This window comes from Brachyhypopomus gauderio, chromosome 2, assembly GCF_052324685.1.
Source record: "Brachyhypopomus gauderio isolate BG-103 chromosome 2, BGAUD_0.2, whole genome shotgun sequence".
Taxonomy (NCBI): domain Eukaryota; kingdom Metazoa; phylum Chordata; class Actinopteri; order Gymnotiformes; family Hypopomidae; genus Brachyhypopomus; species Brachyhypopomus gauderio.
In genome coordinates, this window is record NC_135212.1 from 45,361,685 (window position 1) to 45,381,480 (window position 19,796).

At 42.5% G+C, this 19,796-nt stretch overlaps 2 protein-coding genes across 6 annotated transcripts; one reads left to right on the forward strand and one right to left on the reverse strand.

Annotated features, from left to right (window-relative positions):
* Positions 1 to 369: 369 nt before the first annotated feature.
* Positions 370 to 16,380, forward strand: LOC143508414 (tubulin polyglutamylase ttll6-like). 5 transcript variants are annotated; one of them, XM_076996891.1, is made up of 14 exons: positions 370 to 2,056; positions 3,825 to 3,943; positions 4,308 to 4,438; positions 4,601 to 4,757; positions 5,498 to 5,641; positions 6,641 to 6,726; positions 7,147 to 7,378; positions 7,612 to 7,781; positions 8,300 to 8,488; positions 8,660 to 8,795; positions 11,310 to 11,546; positions 12,218 to 12,383; positions 12,603 to 12,852; positions 13,824 to 14,536. In XM_076996891.1, exons 2-14 carry the CDS (start codon positions 3,923 to 3,925, stop codon positions 13,930 to 13,932), a joined length of 2,028 nt encoding a protein of 675 aa, XP_076853006.1. In that variant the 5' UTR covers positions 370 to 2,056; positions 3,825 to 3,922; the 3' UTR covers positions 13,933 to 14,536. The 5 variants fall into 5 exon arrangements, with proteins under 5 accessions (XP_076853006.1, XP_076853005.1, XP_076853003.1 ...); XM_076996890.1 differs by lacking the exon at positions 370 to 2,056 and adding an exon at positions 16,346 to 16,380 and having other exon boundaries at positions 2,911 to 3,943; positions 14,406 to 14,553; XM_076996888.1 differs by lacking the exon at positions 370 to 2,056 and having other exon boundaries at positions 2,911 to 3,943; positions 4,311 to 4,438.
* On the reverse strand, positions 16,252 to 18,781 carry eve1 (even-skipped-like1). Its single transcript, XM_076996892.1, has 3 exons — positions 18,119 to 18,781; positions 17,436 to 17,680; positions 16,252 to 17,146 (listed from the first exon to the last, which is right to left on the reverse strand). The coding sequence occupies exons 1-3, from the start codon at positions 18,120 to 18,122 to the stop codon at positions 16,664 to 16,666; spliced, it is 732 nt and encodes a 243-aa protein (XP_076853007.1). The 5' UTR covers positions 18,123 to 18,781; the 3' UTR covers positions 16,252 to 16,663.
* Between the last annotated feature and the right edge of the window lie 1,015 nt (positions 18,782 to 19,796).

Here is a 19,796-nt window from a genome sequence, read left to right on the forward strand (position 1 = left end):
TTCCTGTTGTAATTTGTAGGTAGTATTCGGTAAGAAAATTCTGACTGACATATATTGCTATTACACAAATATTATGCAACTTCTGCATTACTACATTACTGCAGCTATGATGCAATAAGTATTGGGGCTACTCTGTGTGTGTGTGTGTGTGTGTGTGTGTGTGTGTGTGTGTGTGATCTTGGCATCCCTGAATCACCAAGTCTGGAGGGCTGGAGTTCGAGGGAGGTCGTGAGTGGCGGGTGGTGGGGTCTTAAGTGCAGAGTCAGACGTGCCTTATGGGCAGCTGTGTGTCTGTAAAGACAGTGGGCGATGATGTGGCCGGCAGTGCCGTGCCTCTCCGGTTACAGTACCTGTCTATAAAACCCACCCCTGCGTGAGCCCAGCCCCCACAACCAGGTCCCCAGAACCGTGTGAGTGTGGAAAAGCTACATCTGGGCTTGCAGTCCCACAGACCTGCCTTATTTATTAGCTGGCTTTTGATGTCTGCTCCCAGATAAGACTGGACGAACACAGGGTGGCAAACAGGGTTTTGTGCTGGAAGGCGTCTTACTTACATATGCTGCCATACCTTTGATAAACATGTCTGTTGAATGTCTGCCTCCATGTATTAAGAGTGAGACGGCAGGTCACCCGGGAGCTGTGGAACACTGCTTGTGTTCACAGCACACAGGGAATTCATCTTCAGCAGAACCAGATGATTAGCAGTTCATCTGACTAAAGCGATATAATAGTTGGAGCTTTTTACTCAGTAACAACTGTCCTGTACGGGTTAAGAACGTCTCTTTGCACCCGCCGAATTTCAGCCTTCCTATTAAAATATCTGATGTTCCCCTTGACATTCAGGGACCACTGAAGAACTTGGAGGAACCAGAGTTGAAACCAAGGCTCTTCTGTAGCTCCAGTGAAGACTGTTTATTGTGGATTTCTTTATTGCGCAGTGTGGTGTGTTCTCCCTCTTTTTCCCTCCTGTTCTTTTACTGTGTGGAGACAAGGCTTAACAGTTGGGGAAGGAGGAAAAAGTGACACGTGAACGCGGCAGGTCTGTCTGAAGGAGCTGCAGGTCTGTCTGAAGGAGGTCCTCTGGGGCTGTTTACAAGAGCTGGGCCTTTTTAACGGTCTGTTATCCAAACACGGAAAGTCAGATTGACCTCTGCTTAATTATTGTCAGGGTGTGTGATTTTTACATGTCTGATCAAAATGTGATGCATTCAACAATTTCACGTTGGCTTTTAATGTTTGTTCATTAGTGTGTGTGGCATATGTGAATTATAAAGGAATTTGTTTGTATAGCTTATTCCCGTGGTGGGAATTCATTCATTCAGCTTTTCCCTAAATGCCTACTTTCATGTCTTCCAAACAAGAAGTGAAGTCTTTACACATTCACCCATTCAGTTCAGTCTTTGTTTTATTTATTGTCGTGAATGTTCTTCTGACATTATGAATTGGTGGTTTTCGTTAAAACTGTAGTAAAAACGCAGGTCTGGGTGTTTAATGAAGCCCTTATCAGCTGACCTACAAAAATATACAGTTTGAAACTGTTTTCTGATCCTCAACCAAATTTTGTTTTGTGCTGTGATTGCCAGGTGTGTAGATGTGTGCAGCAATGGCCAGTAGGTGGCGTGAGAGACAGTGTGAATAAGCAGTAGACACACTCAGCAGAGGAGAAGCAGAAATTTACCCTGCTCTAGGTTACATATGGCAGCTGATCATGAACCTTTGATAAGCAGCTGAATTGTTTAGATCATGTTTTTGGAGTTTCTGTGGTTGAAATATTTCCTACTTGCATTGCTAAAAGTGGTGGATTATTATTATTATCCCTTTACAATCTCATACGAGTAGAAACGATTGTAATTGCAGCATGAGTCTGTTCATAGTCTAAGTCTGTCCATTTCATCATCAGCACATCTCTGTTGTGGTTTATAATTTTTTCCTTCGTTTCGTTTTGTACTGGACAAAATGTCGTGTTTTATAGATTTTGGGGACGTATGTCTGTCCATGTTTTGTCTGCCTTTCAGATGACTGTTGATCAATCTCACCAACTGCAAATATGAGAGTGGTGAGTACACTGTAAGCTGACCATGCCTATGATACTTCATGTGATGTTTATGAATGAATATTGCAGCAGTTGTAAATACAGAGGTCAGAATCAACATGTGTTTATCTGCCATTGAAACATACAACTATATGTATAATATGTGCAAAATGTGCTGCCAACTGTTGGAAAAATAATTTCTACTGTGACTTATGCAGAGCAAAAGCAGGTTCACCTGATGTGTTACGGTGTGCTGTTTTGTACAGCCGCACCATAAAGGAATGACATTCGGCAGAGTGAATGCAGGTGACAATTCGGCCATGGGTGAAAAAACGGCAAACGAAAACTCCTCGGAACGCTAGCATACGTCGGATGTTATAGATGTGAAATTGGAATTGGAATATAGATGTGAAATTGGGTTTTCCCAAGATGCTTTGCAACCTCCTGAAATGGTGACCCTTCTAACTGAATGACTTTTAAAATGAGGAAAAAACGGGTCCTGGACAGCTGAACACCTGTGAGAGGTCTTGAGAAGCTCTAGATGCCCGATTAGGCTTTTCTGTTCGAACTAAGTGTATTCATATTTTGGTTTGAAGAGTAAGGAAATTACTGTGAGCTCATTAAGCACATAGCTGTCTGGAATAAATGTGAGCGTATGTATTTATAATAAAAGCAAAGTGTGTGGGTTTAATTATGGGATCATGTAACAGTAGGACATGTGGCAAGCTGGAATACTAGATTTGCTTGCATCATCACACCTGCAAGGCTTTCTTACGGTCAACATGCTAATAGATTTTATTACATTTAAGTATGTTATATTTATGATAGACATTTAAAGTAAAGATAACTTCGAAACAGGCTGCTTTGTAATTTCCTGATGAGGTGATGTTGTCCATAGCAACAGAAAAAAGCATTCAGCCTGAAGTTATATTTTTTCACATTCTTACACAGTTCCATCAGAGCAGAAAGCATGAGGATAGGGTGAATAAGTGGTCTTTAGGACCTGGGGCAGACCTTGTGTCTGGGAAAGGCCAATAAAAGTGTGGCATGTGTCACTAGCTGCTCTGTATTCAGGGCCAGTAGTGTGTGTAACTTACTGAACCCCCTACAAACTACAACCCCCCCCAAAATAACAAAGTACCCTCAGACGTCACCATCTGAAGCTGCAATATGTAGAGCGGAATAATAATTTTACAAAGTGGTAAACATTGAAATGAAGTAGTTATTCAATAGACATGAAGTAGACACCCAAGTGAACACCCAAGTTACATTTGCATTGAAAACACGAGCCTTATGTCCACACATGCACATAAGGAAAGTGGGTAAGGGTTACAATGATCATATAACTAAACAGCACTGGGAGATTAATACATGTCTTGATGACCGCAAGGCAAAGTGATAAAAAAGATAAAACACACCAACATTCATTTGCAATTAGACTGCCATATTGAACCCCTGTTTCTGGTTGAAACCACCAGACCTAATTATATAGAGACGTGAACATAGAAATATAAAGAAAATCATTGAGAAGCCATTTTGTTCACAAAGCCTTGACTAAATATTTGGATATTTAGTGAAATGTGTTGGCTCACCACCTGCTGTCTGTAAATCATTATTAAAATGTTTTAGAAGCACCTAATACAGTGTAGCCCTGCAACATTACAGCTGGAGGGATTTGTAGTTTCAACACTGAATACCAGTGTGAAGAGGATCTAGTTGCAGACCTTTGGTTAGAACATGTGTCAGGCTGATATTTTTGTCCATACCTTTTGGGGCTTTCTTTCTGGATCAGTTCGTCGTGCAGCACGCAGGTATGGACTGAGAGAAACGTCAGATGGGGAGGAATGGACTCTGTACTGGACAGACCTCTCCGTGACTCTGGACCGCGTTATGGACATGAAGTGGTACCAGGTGTGTTGTTCTTATATTCATGTCCAAAACTCATTTATCTTCAGTCCCAGAAGCCACACGGGAATCACACAGAGACAGGCAGGTGTATATTCATGGAATGGTGCACCAAACAATTGTATGACCAATTGTTTGTAATAGTTTAATTTTGGCATAAAGTTCCAGATGAGTCATTAAAGGCAATCACCCACTACACCAGAGGTATTCAGACACAGGTGTCAAGGAGCCGGTCTCACAGATTTGACCACTTCTTGTTATTTAGCAGTCAGGTGCACAACACAGTCCACTCCTCTACAACTGGAACTCTTCACCACCCAAAGAGATATGAGATATGATGGTATTTTCAGTGATAATTTCTTTTCAACAGAAGATCAACCACTTTCCTGGCATGAGTGAGATTTGCAGGAAAGACATGCTGGCACGTAATCTGAACCGAATGTTGAAATGTTTCCCCAAAGATTACAACATCTTTCCAAAGACCTGGTGCTTACCAGCAGAGTGAGTATGTGACCTGGCAGGCCTTCACCATAGCATTAAAAATAATTTTAATATGGTCTCATGTTTTGCTGTGATAATAGATATACTCCTCAGCCATTTTGCTGCTATGGAGAGCTTCAATTTGCAGTTATTGATTTTGTGTTATAATTTCCTCTGCTGCAGTTACAGTGACTTGCAGGCCTACGGCAGGAGGAGAAAGCACAAGACCTACATCTGCAAGCCCGAGCAAGGGTGCCAGGGTCGCGGGATCTTCCTCTCCAAGCGCAGCCGAGACGTCACCTCGGGGCAGCGCATGGTCTGCCAGCTCTACATTTGCAGGGTAAGATGGCAGAGACGTTGCTTTCTGAGCGCTTTTATTTTTAATGCCAGAACTGCTAGAGCACCTGCAGAAGCATCTGTCCATGTCATTATATGTGATTGAGCAAAGCATTCAGAGAGCACTCAAAGGGAACACTTGGTCAGTTTACTGCGAGTGGGACAGGGATACACATCACACTGGGTCAGTATACTGCGAGTGGGACTAGGACACATACTGAGTGATCAGAGTACTCGTAGTGCACGATAAAAAGTAAAAAGACACAATTTGTTATGGGGCTTACTGCAGTCTTGTGTAATATAAATGTTACAAAGGCCAAAATTGCAGTAACGATGAACAAATGACATATTGCACAATCCTTGATCGCGGAAGAAAAATATTTTTACCACTGGTTGAATAACTTGACATTGATTGGCTGCTTTTCCACAGGGCTTAAGTAAGAGAAAATGTTCACTGTGTTTTAATATACATTTTAAAATCGGATTATATATGATTCTCGTATAATGGTAATTCAATCCACATTAAAATAGTAAAATAAATAAACAAGTAAATACAATGTTCCCTGTAAATATAACCAGTAACATCTTGAGAACATCAAAACACCCTGAAATCCCATGACCTAGATTTTGCCAATGAAACACCAAGCCTTCCCGTCTCAAGAGCTTCGATTCTTTAGAAATCTTTCTTCATCTTCCAAGATTCTTCCGTGTGGTCTTAGCGAGCTTTCCAACTGTTGCCCGCAGCCGTTTCTCATTGACGGCCTGAAGTTTGACCTGCGTATCTACGTGCTGGTGACGTCCTGCGACCCGCTGCGTGCGTTTCTCTATGAGGAAGGCCTGGTCCGCTTCTGCACCACCCAGTACAGCTACCCCACCCGCACCAACCTGGTGAGCAACGGGCAGGCTTACGATAAGTACAGGACTAGAAAGCGAGGTTTCAAATATTTAATTAGAACTATATTTCTCATTAAAGTTTTTCTGTTTCAAAATGAGGATGATCAAAAAACCCCATTTCTGTTATTTGCAAAGTGAAATGGGGAAAGATTTCAAAGATGGCTGTTTTGAAAGAGCATGCTGGTGATTTAAAGAAGGACGATATGATTTGATGGTTGTTCCTTCTCAAAGTGGTGCACTTGCTCTTTATTTGGTTCTGTGCTTTCTTTTCCCGCCCTTAGTGTATGTTATGACATTTCACTCTTCTTTTGATCACGCCTTGCCAGGTCAGTAAAAGGTTATAACTCTATGTGCTTCTGATTTATGGCTTAGCTTACATGAGGTACTAAAACAGTAAGAGAGTTCAATTGTAGGGTGGGTTTGTTGCTTAGATGTTATTTAAACAGAAAATATGTCTGGAAATGAAAAGCTAAAAATGTGTACACATCCAAAACATTACAACCAGTACTGTGGCTCATCTAAAATTTTAGATAATAATTGATTGACACGCACAGATGAGTTAATGTTTCACTAAGTACATTTAAATGTGCATGGTTATTGTGCATTGATTATTGTCCTCAGTATCACTGAAGTAGATTAAAGACACCAAGGGCTGTGTTTTAGTTTGAAGACAAACAGTGGTAGTGCATCTTGGGTAACTTCTGGAAAGGGCCAAGGCCCAATTTTCCAAGTAGACAAAGAATGACTATGACTAAGCAGCCCGAAAGAATGTCAGTATTCACATTTTACTCTCTTTGTTTGAGCAGTTCAAAAAGGCAGCTGTGAGACGCTCCCAATGTAGCACACTGTCACGGCATATCTGTGCTTTACAGTTTTTAAATAGCCACAGTTTATCCAGGCCGGAGTTGTAGATTTTATTGTCTTCATAAAGCATCTTACTCACAACAGTAAGCATTCATCTCTCTCTCTCTCTCTCTCTCTCTGTCATCTCAGGATGATGTCTGTATGCACTTGACTAACTATGCAATCAACAAACACAGTGAGAACTTTGTGCAGGATGACATTACAGGTAGCAAAAGGTGAGGTCCGTTCGTGACTTTTCCCTACGATTTTAATCTAGAGGGATCTGCTGATGAAATGGGAATCATACTGCCTTTAGATTTTGAGGTCATCCTTGTATAATCCTGTGATTCAACTATAATGCAAATCCATAGCCTGTAAAAAATAAAACAAGGAAGACAATGTGGTAGCCATTCATTGGTTTGGTTATATCAACTGTGATTGAGTGGAATAATAAACATTCATCTTGAACTGGTTGTTCCTCAAGTTCATCCAAAGGAGAGCTTCGTGATTGCCTCTTCCATGTCCATGTCATCGTTAGTTACATATTCTCATCATGACACAAGTGTTTTTTGACAGAGACTCCCATGGCTCTTATTAACAGCTGATGGTTTCCAGTCATCAGCAGTTGGTGACTTCTCCCAGCGTCTGTTCCACAGGAAGCTGTCCACACTGAGGTGCCTGCTGGAGGAGAGGAACTGTGACACCGCGAAGCTGTGGGCGGATATCGAGGACGTGGTGATCAAAGCGCTGATCTCAGTACAGTCGGTACTCTGCCACAACTACCACACCTGCTTCCCACGCCACGCGGTTAACCCAGCAGGAGCCTGCTTCGAGCTGCTTGGCTTTGATGTCATGCTCGATCGTCACCTCAAGCCCTGGCTTCTGGAGGTGGGTGTCCCTGGACATCGGCCCATGCTGTTGATTGCACAGCTCCAGTTTCAACGCCATGTTTAGTTGTAGCTACATTCCAAAAATAGTTTGTTGGCAAGTGAAAACATCTCGAATGTAGACAACATGCCTCATATTTCTCTTTCCCCAAAATGTATAATTATACGTTTCATATACGCTTAAGATGTCACATTCCCTTTGTAATGTTCCCATAACTGCGAGTGTGTGTTTAGGTGAACCACTCACCAAGCTTCACCACTCAGTCACGGCTGGACCAGGAGGTAAAGGATGAGCTGCTGTATGACACTCTGGTTCTCGTCAATCTGGCTGCATGTGACTGGCGGCAGGTTCACGTGGAGGAGAAGCAACGCTTGCAGAACCAGCCCGTCTCCAAGGAGGACAGGTGCAGGCTTATCACGCTTACATAGTGAGATTAAAGTGGAGCATGAACTGGCTGCATGACATGACCGCAAACCTTTTCACATAGACTGGCCTTTCACATAGACTGGCCTTTCACGTAGACTGGCTTTTGCATAACTGATGCTGCAGAAAGCTGCAATATGAGAAGTACAATTACAGCCCTCAAACATTGTCAAACAAATGTTGGTAATTTTAGTCATATTGCAGGTTAATCACATCAAATGTTCACCAATATTCTAACTTTTTGCAATATACCTCATATCTTGAAGACAATATCTACCTATGTCACACAATAATATGTTCATATTGTACAGTCCGATGCTAGATGTACCCTTTCCATTACTAGGATAATTTATTTGCCGATATGTAATGTGGTTGTTTATTTTTTTACAAATACAAAAATCACAATATTGCAAAAGTATCACAATGCTACTTTTGTCTGGTATTGTTCATCCCTAGCGTACAAGCTGTATCTGAGTGTGGTGTAATCTGGTTCCTCAGGAGCAGAGAGCAGCAGGAACTACAGGCATGCAAAAGGGAACAAGCCCTCAGGTACGAAGATGAGCACCTGGGTGGCTTCCGTAGGATTCTTCCCTGCCAGAACGGCCCAGACTATGACAAGTACCTCAAACACAGTAGGACGTTATTCAAGGAGACGGCTGCCTCTCGGGCTCGAGTGAGGTGCACAAGGTGGGGTTCAAACGTGTGAACGGGCGTCCAAAAAACAGCTCGGGATGTACTGTCATCCTCACGCAGTCATGTAGTTGAATGTTTGGTGCATTCATAGTGTACTCATGTATGTCGTGTGTGTGTGTGTGTGTGTGTGTGTGTGTGTGTGTGTGTGTGTGTGTGTGTGTACAGACAGCTGTTGCAGGACCTGCAGGAGAAGCACAGACAGGGAGAGGGATGTAATCTGGGTTTGCAGGGAGAATCTGCTGGGGAAAAAGAAAAAGCCCATCAAGCTCTTCAAAAACACCACTGTGCAAAACACCACTCTGTGAGTCTTATATTCATATGCCAATAAATAACAAAGCTCTGTCTTTTACATACTCATGCCCAGTCACATGAACTCTCCTGAATTGTAATGTACCTATACATATTCTCTTAACAAGGAAAAGGAGAAAAACACATTATATTAACTTGTATAGCAAAAGTCTATCACCATTTCCACATTCTGCTACCTCTGAAAACCACCATCTACCCATTATGCTCCTTGAGAGTTTATATGCATAACAGCAGCAGGCTGGAGCCTTGTGTGCCTCTATAAGAAGTTAATTTGGTTTTCTGCATTGACCACATAAATTTTAAAATGACCTTATGCTACTAGATCAGCTGCCAGGAACCAGCAGGCCCAGTAATCTTATCACATCCATTACACAGATGGTTTAACTCCTGTCTTCTACAATGTTTGGATCTGATATTCTCTAGAACACCTTTAAGTGCGTCCTCCATCTGTGTGATTCTCTATAATGTTCCGTGTGGTTCTTCATAAGGATGTTATGTCCTCAATCTGACTTTGTCCACCTCCATCACTAGACCACTAGTTTGTGGTGTCCCTTTACACCAGGGGTGTCAAACTCATTTTCACCGCGGGCCACATCAGTATAATCGTTACCCATGGAGGGCCATATGTAACTTATAAATGTACCTACTCCTTAATGTTAAATACCTCTGAATTTATTACTTATTCAAGTTACAAATATTAGATATATTTGAGTAAATGTAAAAAAAATGTTAGCTTGTTGCTGTTATTATAACATAAATCCTGTAAAGTTTGTTAGGTTATGAAACCCATATTACTTCATAAATCAACGATCAAACTATGCAAGTGAATAAAGAAAAATTGATCAAATATATCACATTTACTTTGTTCAAAACTTGAAATATCAAATAACTGAAAATAGCGATTGTGCATCAAAAACGCTCCCTCTGAAAAAGACTGAAGCGCGGCGATTTCTTTAGCCACAACAAAGCAGCTTTTACTGCCGTTTCGTTTGTGGTTGTGAACACATTCTGTTGCGATTGCAGTTTGCTTTTTAATTATTTGACAATTCGTCGTTTTTCTTGATGGCTAATTTTGGCATACTTAGCTCCGTGTTTGGTCGCAAAATACCGACATATATTGTACTCTTTGACAACTGCCACCGCTTCATACCCGTTTTTCTCCTTGAAGCGCAAACATCGCTTTCCCATCTTTCTTGAAACACTATCTGCATGGATGTTTCTCTTCCTGGACATGTTGGGATCATTATTTGTATTTCCCAATTACGCTTATTGGGAAAATCGCATCGATATGGAAACACTGCAGTGTCGAAATGCCGTCACTTCGCGGGTAACATAATTGTGGGAAATGTAGTTTTTGCTCACTTTTACTTTTTTTTTTTTTTTTTTTTTTTACAATTTGGCTTTTTAAGCTCTCGCCTGCCACATAAAATGACGCGGCGGGCCACATTTGTCCCGCGGGCCTTGAGTTTGACACCTGTGCTTTACACTATGTTACATCCACAAACGCAACTTGTATTCATGAGATAATTATGAGGAGGCTCCCATCACATCTTAAAGACTCCCTGTCGGCTCCGCTCCGAGCTCCCACATCGTGAACCATTTTCTTGCATCCAACTTGGTTCCTTAGTTTTAAAAAACTGCCCTGGTCACTTGGGCAGTTAGTTCTCAAATAACCCTCTCTTGACTCTTCTGCTCTTAGTAAAAACAGGCCTCTCTAATCAGAGTTGTATAATCCAGGTTCAGAAAGTAAAAGTCCTCACCAGAATTTTGCTCAGGCTTCCTGGATTGTGTTGATTCCACTCATTTTACCTGGATTGCACTAATTAGAAATCTAGCAAGCTTGAGCAAAATCCTGGTGAGGACTTTTACTTTCTGAACCTGGATTATACAACTCTGTCTCTAATCTTCTTTTCTTTCAAAAGACGACAGTGGCCGTTTAACCCCAGTCTAACATTATGTTGTACAAACTTTTCTCGTGAGGTTTTTTTTACTCACCAAGTGGCCAATGGCCTCCTGTATCCTGCTGAGGACTGGGTCTATTAATATTTTACTCCTTCAGTATATTGGTGTTACTTTAGTTGTCATTAATCACAATATCTTGCTTTCACATCACCGTCTCTAGGGATCTGTGACACTTGATTCATCTTGATTTAGGTCCTTTATCACTGACGGGCAGCATTTTGCCTTCATTGGCACATATAGGTCTCACACTGCTGTGGTCTGCCAGGACCCGGTTGTCCACGGCCCTCTGTCCCCCTCTGTCTTCGGCCCCCTTCCGTTTGCTGTTCACATGCTCTCTCAGCTCATTTGCCAGGAAAGTTTAGTTTTATTTTCACGCTGTTGACACTCTATCTGTTGATCTATCTTTAGGCCAAGGGCTCTGTATCTCTTTTTTCTCCTTTCCTGGCAAACATCTCTTTAACATCAAATACTGGATGGCATTACATTTTCCTCTGTTGAAATCCCGATTAAACGGACTGTGTTTTTGACTCTGTCTGTGTCTCAGCACGTTTCCCCAGGCGGGCCGTTGCAAACAATCAAACGCCTAGCGACACTGAGGGAGGAGAAGGATCTTGAGGACGAGGAGGAGAGGCAGCAGGGGCCACAGCTTGGGGCCACTCTGCTCCACAACATGGCTGTAGAGGAGCAGGTCTGTCAGCTCCTTAAGGGGCCCCAGGCCTCAAGAAAAGCAAAGGACCAGGTGGAGGAAGAGGAACAACTGGCCAAGCATATGCTGGGGAAGGTCAGGGCATGGCACAGCATTGCTTAGATGAAGGTGCAATATGAGATGGAAGTAGTGTCAGTAGTAGTAGTAGTCAGTAGTAGTAGTAGACAGTAGTAGTAGTCAGTAGTAGTAGTAGACAGTAGTAGTCGTCAATAGTAGTAGTAGTCAGTAGTAGTAGTAGTCAGTAGTAGTAGTAGACAGTAGTAGTAGTCAGTAGTAGTAGTAGTCAGTAGTAGTAGTCAGTAGTAGTAGTAGACAGTAGTAGTAGTCAGTAGTAGTAGTAGTCAGTAGTAGTAGTAGTCAGTAGTAGTAGTCAGTAGTAGTAGTCAGTAGTAGTAGTAGACAGTAGTAGTAGTCAGTAGTAGTAGTAGACAGTAGTAGTAGTCAGTAGTAGTAGTCAGGACTTGTTTCAGCCTCCTGTACCCCAGTGACATTTTTTACATCTTGTATTTCTCGTGATCTCTTTTTTCACTTTTTCATGCAGTGATTCCAATTTGGATTATGCAAATATAGAAAATGGCTTAAGTACAGTAGAATTTACAGAATGCATTATAGTTATTGTCATTCTGTGCAATAACTGCTAGCGTTGAATTTATCTGTGATCATTTCCTTGAAAGTCCAGAAAGCTAATGGCAGACAATTCCAGTAGAACCAGTGTCAACCCATAATGTAACCTGGTGTCTGTGCAGCTGGAGTCACTGGGAGGCCGCTGTGTGAACGGTGGGAGGATCGTTACAGCAGTGACTGCACCGCCAGACACCACAGTCCAACTGGGACCAGCGCTGCGTCCAGCGACGTATCGGGAGGAGACCTGGCAGAACGCCTGTGCTCTGTCTCAGCCGGGTGCCCAGCACGGTGGGACGCAGGATATAAATCCTGCTTTACTGCTTTGTATCAATTAGTGCAGAATTTATAGAGGTTTACCAAAATAACGAGGGAATCCTTTTCAGGGAACTAGATTGCAGTTCATAGGGCCCCTGGCAGGTGCCCTGAATGTACTACTGTGCGCCAATTGGCAGTATTTCCTCTTTTATCTCTGCACAATCCACCCATCTTACCATTTGTCTTTTCCAGTTTGTGTCTCTTTAGGGCAGCTGGGTTTTCGTGGTAAACATGTCTGTCGTGCCTTGGCAGATACACGAGCGTGCGGCCTTCTGCCTAGCTCCCAGCAGCCTCTGCTCCCTGACACGTGCGAGGAGCGTCTGACTCCTTCGGGGCTACAGGTCATCTCAGCTCCTGTTCCCCTAGTACGGAGGAGGCCAGCCTTCCCCCTTGGGCCTCTGAAGTCCAGCGGGTCTCGGTGCATCACCAGAAAGGAGTTCAGGTGAGTCAGTGTTGTGCTTTGTGCATGTGGAGTGTGAGCAATGTGAGCAGTATGTCTGAAAGGGATGAACCAGCATAGAGCTCTCACTGACTCAGCTTCACCACGTGAGCAGCTAGGGAGGTGTAACAACATGCAAACAAAACATATATATGGACTTCTGTATCAGTTAATGTCCAATCTGATAATGTTAATACATTTGTATTTTTTATGTGTTGAGTGATGCTTTCTGTTTTCTTAAGATATTTGTTATAACTTGTTTTGGCCATCATATGTACATGCTGATTCATCTGGACTGTTTGTAGTGAGTTACAACCAGACTCAAACAACTTGTCTGTACATTTACAAACACTTAAGGGGAGTACCTCTGTGTGTGTGTGTGTGTGTGTGTGTGTGTGTGTGTGTGTGTGTGTGTGTGTGTGTGTGTGTGTGTGTGTGTGTGTCTGTGTTTGTGTGTGTGTGTGTGTCTATGTGTGTGTGTGTGTGTGTCTGTGTGTGTGTGTGTGTGTGTGTGTGTGTGTGTGTGTGTGTGTGTGTGTGTGTGTGTGTGTGTGTGTGTGTGTGTGTCTGTGTGTGTGTCTCTTTCTCATTCTCTCTCTCTGTTTCTCTCTCTCACTCTTTCTCACATGCCACATCACACCACGTCACGTCACACATTATTATGTAAACTTTGCTAGTTTGCTAGATCTAGTTATGCCATTTTAGAAATTACAGAAAGAATCAATCTATTATTACCTTAGCGGTCACTAAAATGCAGTTATTTCACTGTTCTTGCTTTGAAGATTGATGACAGAATCTTCTGTGATGATTATTATGCTTCTTGACCATTTCCAAAGCTTAAACCAGAATCTGAAGAGATTTATGGGAATGGGGAGGAGTTTAAATTCAAAATATGAAAATAAAATCTTGTTGCATCAATATGGTATTTGGTTTCATACTGAAGGATTTGTGATGTTTTCTTTGTGCCATTTCAGCAGCGGGACATGCAGACTTTCTAGCCACTTCTATCCAGACATTGCACAACAGAGTGAAATGACATCAGCATCATCTCATACTAATAAACTATGTCGTGGATTGACATAATATACCTGTAGTTTAATAATAATTAGAGTGGCTCGTGATTCGTCATGATTGACAGGCCTTGTAACATATTATTGATTCATGTGAATAGCTTTTGTCCTGTTACGTGATGTGATATAGTTTTGAAATTAGCTTGATGTGTTTTTTTCCCATGATGTGTTGATTTCAAAACATATTTTCTAAACATTGGCCTCAGGCATATGAGATGCTCCCAAGCATTCTCAGTATGCAAAAATGAACAGAGCTGTACAGTGCAGATAATCACCAATATGACTGTGACGCGTTTATCAGGAAGAATATGCAACCTTATAAAATACCCTGCAAACATGTACAGGTCTGTTCTGAGAATCTGTTACAAAACATGATTTGTGATCAATTTTGTTTAGCTTTGTAAATGCTTGCTGCAGCCTTCTGACGACCGTTACAGTGATCCACACACTGCCATCACCACTGCACTACCTGTGCTCTGTCTGTAGCGCTGATGCAAACGTCTTCCCCTTCCGCTCGGCTCTGAATGCTCTTTGAGAGTGAGGGGCATCTGCCAGCCAGAACGACGACCTGCAGAATCTCTAACTGTGATCTGTCTGATGCAGATGACGTGTCTACATGCCACACCAATAAAGAGTAAACCTTTCGCAGTGCATGCATTCAAGATTTGTTGTGTGACTTTGCATTGGATGTAGTTTAGGAATGGACTTCCTCGAGGTCGTGGTGTTGACATAGAACTGGCCGTCATGCCCCCGTCATGCCCAGCTCTGGACTCCCCCATGGCCGAGCCTCCATTAGCAGCAGGATGTTGTAAATATCACACCGTGGTGCTCACTAGACAAAAGAAAGCTTTTACTGTTTGCTCACTCAGCTTTCTCACTATCTTTTTTTTACAGTCGCTCCCAATTAGCCTCAATTCACACCACTTGCATGAAGAAGATCATGCCTTTTACTATCAGCTCCCCACCTACTGTCTGGTTTATTACAGACGTCACCTGTTGAGTTATTGTCTGGCTCAGACCTGGGTGGTGCCATTGAGGCCTGTTTTCATCTTTCATCTATTGCTCCAGGTGATCAGAGGTAGCGCAGCTCTCCGTGGGAGAGAAGAAATCGGGCAGCGTGTCTGTCACAGTTTGTCCTTCTAGTGCTTCTTGTTTCCTGGCTGATATTCTTGGATTAATTCTAATTCGAATACAATTAAACGGTATTAGAGTGTTGAAATCTTCTGCAACAATGCCGATACAAAGCAGATGACAAGCAGGTTTATTTTCAGTGCATGATAACACTTGATAATGAACATTGTAGTAACATGCACCTTGATTACCCCTACACTTACTTGGAGTAATCCTATAAATGCCAAGTTGTATATTTTACTGATTTACATTTGGAGACATGACCTCAGCAGTATCTCATTGGCTTGACTTCCTTTCGATACATAGTAGAAAGGAAGATATGAAAAGGAGCTAATTTATGAGCCCTTTAACGTAATATAACTCAAATCGACTCAGCCCGTAATAATATAAGATATGAAAGCCTCTGAATTGGGTGCCTCATAAAGACCATGATATGAATACTAACAATAGTGCTGAACTAAACAGCAGCTTGGCGTAGCTTAACTATAAATTAAGTAGTGCCTCTGTACTATAAATCACCTGCCACAGGTGTGGCTCAAGAAAGCCAACACACCTGGCCTACAGCAGGTGTCCTAATCCATGATGCGACCCAGATATATATATATATATATATATCCTAGATACAGGGCAACAATGCTATGAAATCCACTTTAAAATAAAACATTTTCCCCCATCTATCCCAATAGTTTTTAATATGGCCAATGAGTGTGTGTCTCAGAACAGAAGACTTCCTGCTCATAAAGCTTTGCCATCAGCACGAGAGGGTTTATTTAGGCTCACTATTAGCTAAATGCACCGGACCTGTTGATTAGAGGTCTTCAACATCCCTGTTCACCTCTTCTTTTTCGTCTGCTTGGTTCTAAGGCATGTTGGACCATGCTGCAGAGGGCTATATGGGTTATGTCTCATGTGGGCTATAATGACAGGATTAAGGAGTATTATCTGTAATTTTGATGTCTGTTGGTTTAGCCACTGTCTGGGTTGATGGGCTAGAATGCAGAACAGCTTAACAGGTGCACATTTTATATCACAGTACAGAATATCAATAGAAAAATGAAAGAAATGCTTGTTTCTATGTTATTTTTATACCATACTTATTTAATGTATTTGTAGAAAGTATGCAACCTCTTCAGTTCAAAAATCAAATACTTTAACTAGAATATTTTCATAAATATTTTAATAACTTGCCATAGAACTTTTTAAGAAGTAAATATATACAAAGGTTATTTTAACAGTATTTGAGAGCAGCATTGTATGATAGTCATAAAAATACCTCCTTAAAATGTTTTCCACAGGTAGGAAACTACAGCATAACAACTGTACATCATTGGTAAGCCAATTCTCTTCAGTATTTCCCTTCTGGTTCTGATTGTGTAGCAATATTGTTATATCAAAGACACGTGGTTCCCAACCTTCCCTGTGAAGAGCTGCCTAGCAGAGTTCAAATCCAACACACCTTACATTCAGTGTCCTCAGAAGACCTTGATCAACCGTGTCAGTAGTATTAAAGATGTGTTCCTATTAAACTCCATACTAACACAGGGTGAGGGGTCAGTGACCACTGATAGAGCAAAAAAAAAAATGAATCCCTGATGTTATCTGAGGCTTTGCCTTCACTGTGGCAATTGGACTTCTTCTCTGTATTCTAACAGGGCAGTTGAGGGTTTTGGGGTGCTACCCAGAGTTGACCCAAGACTGGGCACCCTCCTGGCTTTGAACAGCTGGTCTGGTCCCCAGTGGAGACAGTAGGAGCAGGGGCAGGCTGCAGGGTGCTGCACAGCGTGCACCGGTGGGTACAGCGCAGGGGACGGGAGCCCTCCCAGTCTGGGGTAATGTGAGTGCGGAAGGCGTGCGGTGTCCAGTGGTCTCAGGGCAGCAGCGCTATAGGGGCTGGGCAGCGTGGTGGGGAGGGAGGACAGGCCTCCCATGCCCAGGTGTGAGTACATCTGGAGGGGCAGGGGAGGCAGCACTGGGTACGGCAGCCCTGCAGTTGCCTGGTTCACCATGAAGGTGTACAGGTTTGGGTCCAGCGGGTGTGGCCAGCTCAGACTGTGGCGCTGCCTCTTGTCCTTCATCCGTCTGTTCTGGAACCAGACCTGCAATTACACGGAAGAAATGGGGTTGCAGTCAAGACGACTGGAATATGCCTGAACCCAGTAGGCTAGTAATGAAACACTCACTGCTGTGCCCTCTCTGTAACTAGCACTGCTAATAGCCTACTAGAAATGTAAATAATTACATCGAGACGGGTCAAAGTTATCTAATTAGTTTACAAATTTAAACTTATCCAATGGTCCATTTAACTAATGTTCACTTATTTGAGCTAAATAATTGCATATATTTTGGCTAATGTGAGTATTTTGAGCGTCACGTGTAAAAGTATACCTTTATTGTGGTCTCGGGTAGGTTGAGCGCCGCCGCCAGTTCACACCGTCTGGCTCGAGACACGTAACTCTCTTTGCAGTACTCGTGCTCGAGGCGCGACAGCTGCTCGCGCGTGAACGCGGTTCTGTGCCGCCGACTTTGGTCTATCCCGGTTATCAGCGCCATGCGCGGGCACGATTCCTCCTCCCCATTGTCACTGTCGACGTGACTAACGGAGGAAACCGGAGACTCCGTTCCTTCTGCCACTGAAAAGTAACAAGACGAATTCAATAATATTTTATTCCCGAGTTGTAAATTGGAAATAATGGAAATAACTAGAGCTAGATAACTAGAGTAACATGCTTTAAGTTTTCATTCAGATTTATTAGGCCAACAAACGTATTGCATGGTAAACGGGGATATAAATGGCACAATGTGAACAAATTTCGTTAAACGTATACAGGAACTGAGCACAAATCCTTATCCCAGAGTCCCAACGTGCGCCGTGTCCACTATATTAACGGTAAGCAAAAATGATGCCACGCATAGTGGTAACGGGTCGTTCGAGGATATGCTGGAAAAGTTTTAACAAAGATTGATTGCATCCACATTAACTGTGTTAGCCTCCGTCGTAAAGCTGCACTCTCGACTATGCATATAATTCTCGAACAGATGAGTGTTAAAGAGTGATGTAATTTACTTACACATTTTCCTTGGATAATTCCCTAGTGAACTTTGACCTTTGAAGAAACGTCTGGGATATTAATCCGGATATCTCCTACGTTTTTCCTCGAGTCGACTGTTACAGCATCGCAATCCCCAAGACGTGTTGCTTCCCTCGCCGCCGAGGGGACCTTTGTAGACCCGAGCCAAGTTCGTTTATAGGACGAACGATGAGTTGTTTTTGTAACCTCTGCCCACCCCTCCTTGTGTGTGATCTGTCTCGGGTCGTCCCGTCTTCGACTAATGAGAGACGCGTTCAATCCGTCGCGGCGCCGCCTGGGCGCTCGGGGAGAAGGAGGTGTTACATTTTCTTTGGTCTCCGACCTGCCTTTGTACTTTTGTTATGGAGAATTAAGATAGACCTCCCTTTGCTTACTGTCACTCTGACACCCCTGGAGAGACGGACCGTCCCTCAGTGTTCCGCAGCGTTTGATGTTAGTATTTTTGGAAGTCAATCATTAGAATCCTAATGTCCGTAAATTGTAGTCGCAGACACACGAACTGTCTGGACAAACACACAGTGTTGCGCCACAGCGCAGTTATATAATGTGACTGCGTGCATTTCTACAAATACATTTATTTAGACTGCAAGAAACTGTCGGAGAAATAAGGAAAGAGGAAGCGCGCGTGCTGGTCACGACGGGTTCCAGAACGTTATGATTGAATTAATCTAGAGCGCTTTTGAAAGCAAGAGCACTTTACATATATTGAGACATTAAGACAATTTCTCCAGCATCAACAAAAAAGATGCCGATGATTCTAGTCCGCATCACTGAGTTCTGTGTATAAATACGTGTGCATAAATCTGCATACAGTAAAATAACTGCCTGTTTATTATATATTCTATAAATGCAAAATACTCTATGGATTTTATTTTGGGGCAATTCTAGCAGGGCGTTGTGATATTTGATAAACAGGAACACTGATTAGCAAATCCATAAATTATTTGTCTTTCATGCAGTCTTTTGACTAATTATCTCTTTAAACATTGAGAAGTGGAATGTTAATATATAATCGTGGAAATCAATTATCAAAACGTAATCGCCCTTCCTGCATTACCCTGCACTAGGCTACTCATAATTTATGTGAAATGTCATTTTATTTTGTTCTGTGCGCATTTCTGGGTTGTTACGACACCTTCTCAGATAAACCAATTATGATATTAATATAGCCCACAATTGTATGACAATAAATATAACCGATGATCCATTTTTGATGGTTTGCTAGTTCCATGATCAGCATATTTCTGTCAACTTTCATTACCAACAAATGAGCTGTTCATCCAGCTCAAAGGCTGATGCACGATCCAATAATAATGTCCTTGTCCTGAATGTCATTTGACAGAATCCTTTTTTCTCTCTCCTTGCGAAATGATATACGATCACGTATCAGACAGTGTTCGTATTGTTATGCATTTCCGCTTTGGTAACTTCAGCGAACTACAGGCTCCGCGGAGACGGGCGGTTGGTGTCGCGCTCTGGTGACACAATGACACTTGTAACAATGGACCTGCGTCCATTCGGATTCATTTGATCAGTCAGGCCAGGTGCGTGTGTGTGTTGGTTTATACGTATTATGATTAAAGTGGAACTAGCTTGGCTTTGGCACCTAACGTGTCACACTGATGACATGAAATCAGTGTAACCGATCATTTTAAGT

What these genes read in the sequence shown, in the direction of transcription:
- LOC143508414 (XM_076996887.1), top strand. Translation starts at nt 3,770, where the DNA reads ATGTGTCAGGCTGATATTTTTGTCCATACCTTTTGGGGCTTTCTTTCT. An exon ending in ACTGTGCAAAACACCACTCT is followed by an intron (nt 8,796 to 11,309) that starts GTGAGTCTTATA and finishes TCTGTGTCTCAG; the next exon opens with CACGTTTCCCCAGGCGGGCC. An exon ending in CCAAGCATATGCTGGGGAAG is followed by an intron (nt 11,547 to 12,217) that starts GTCAGGGCATGG and finishes GTGTCTGTGCAG; the next exon opens with CTGGAGTCACTGGGAGGCCG.
- eve1 (XM_076996892.1), bottom strand. An exon ending in TACCCGAGACCACAATAAAG is followed by an intron (nt 17,147 to 17,435) that starts GTATACTTTTAC and finishes GTGTAATTGCAG; the next exon opens with GTCTGGTTCCAGAACAGACG.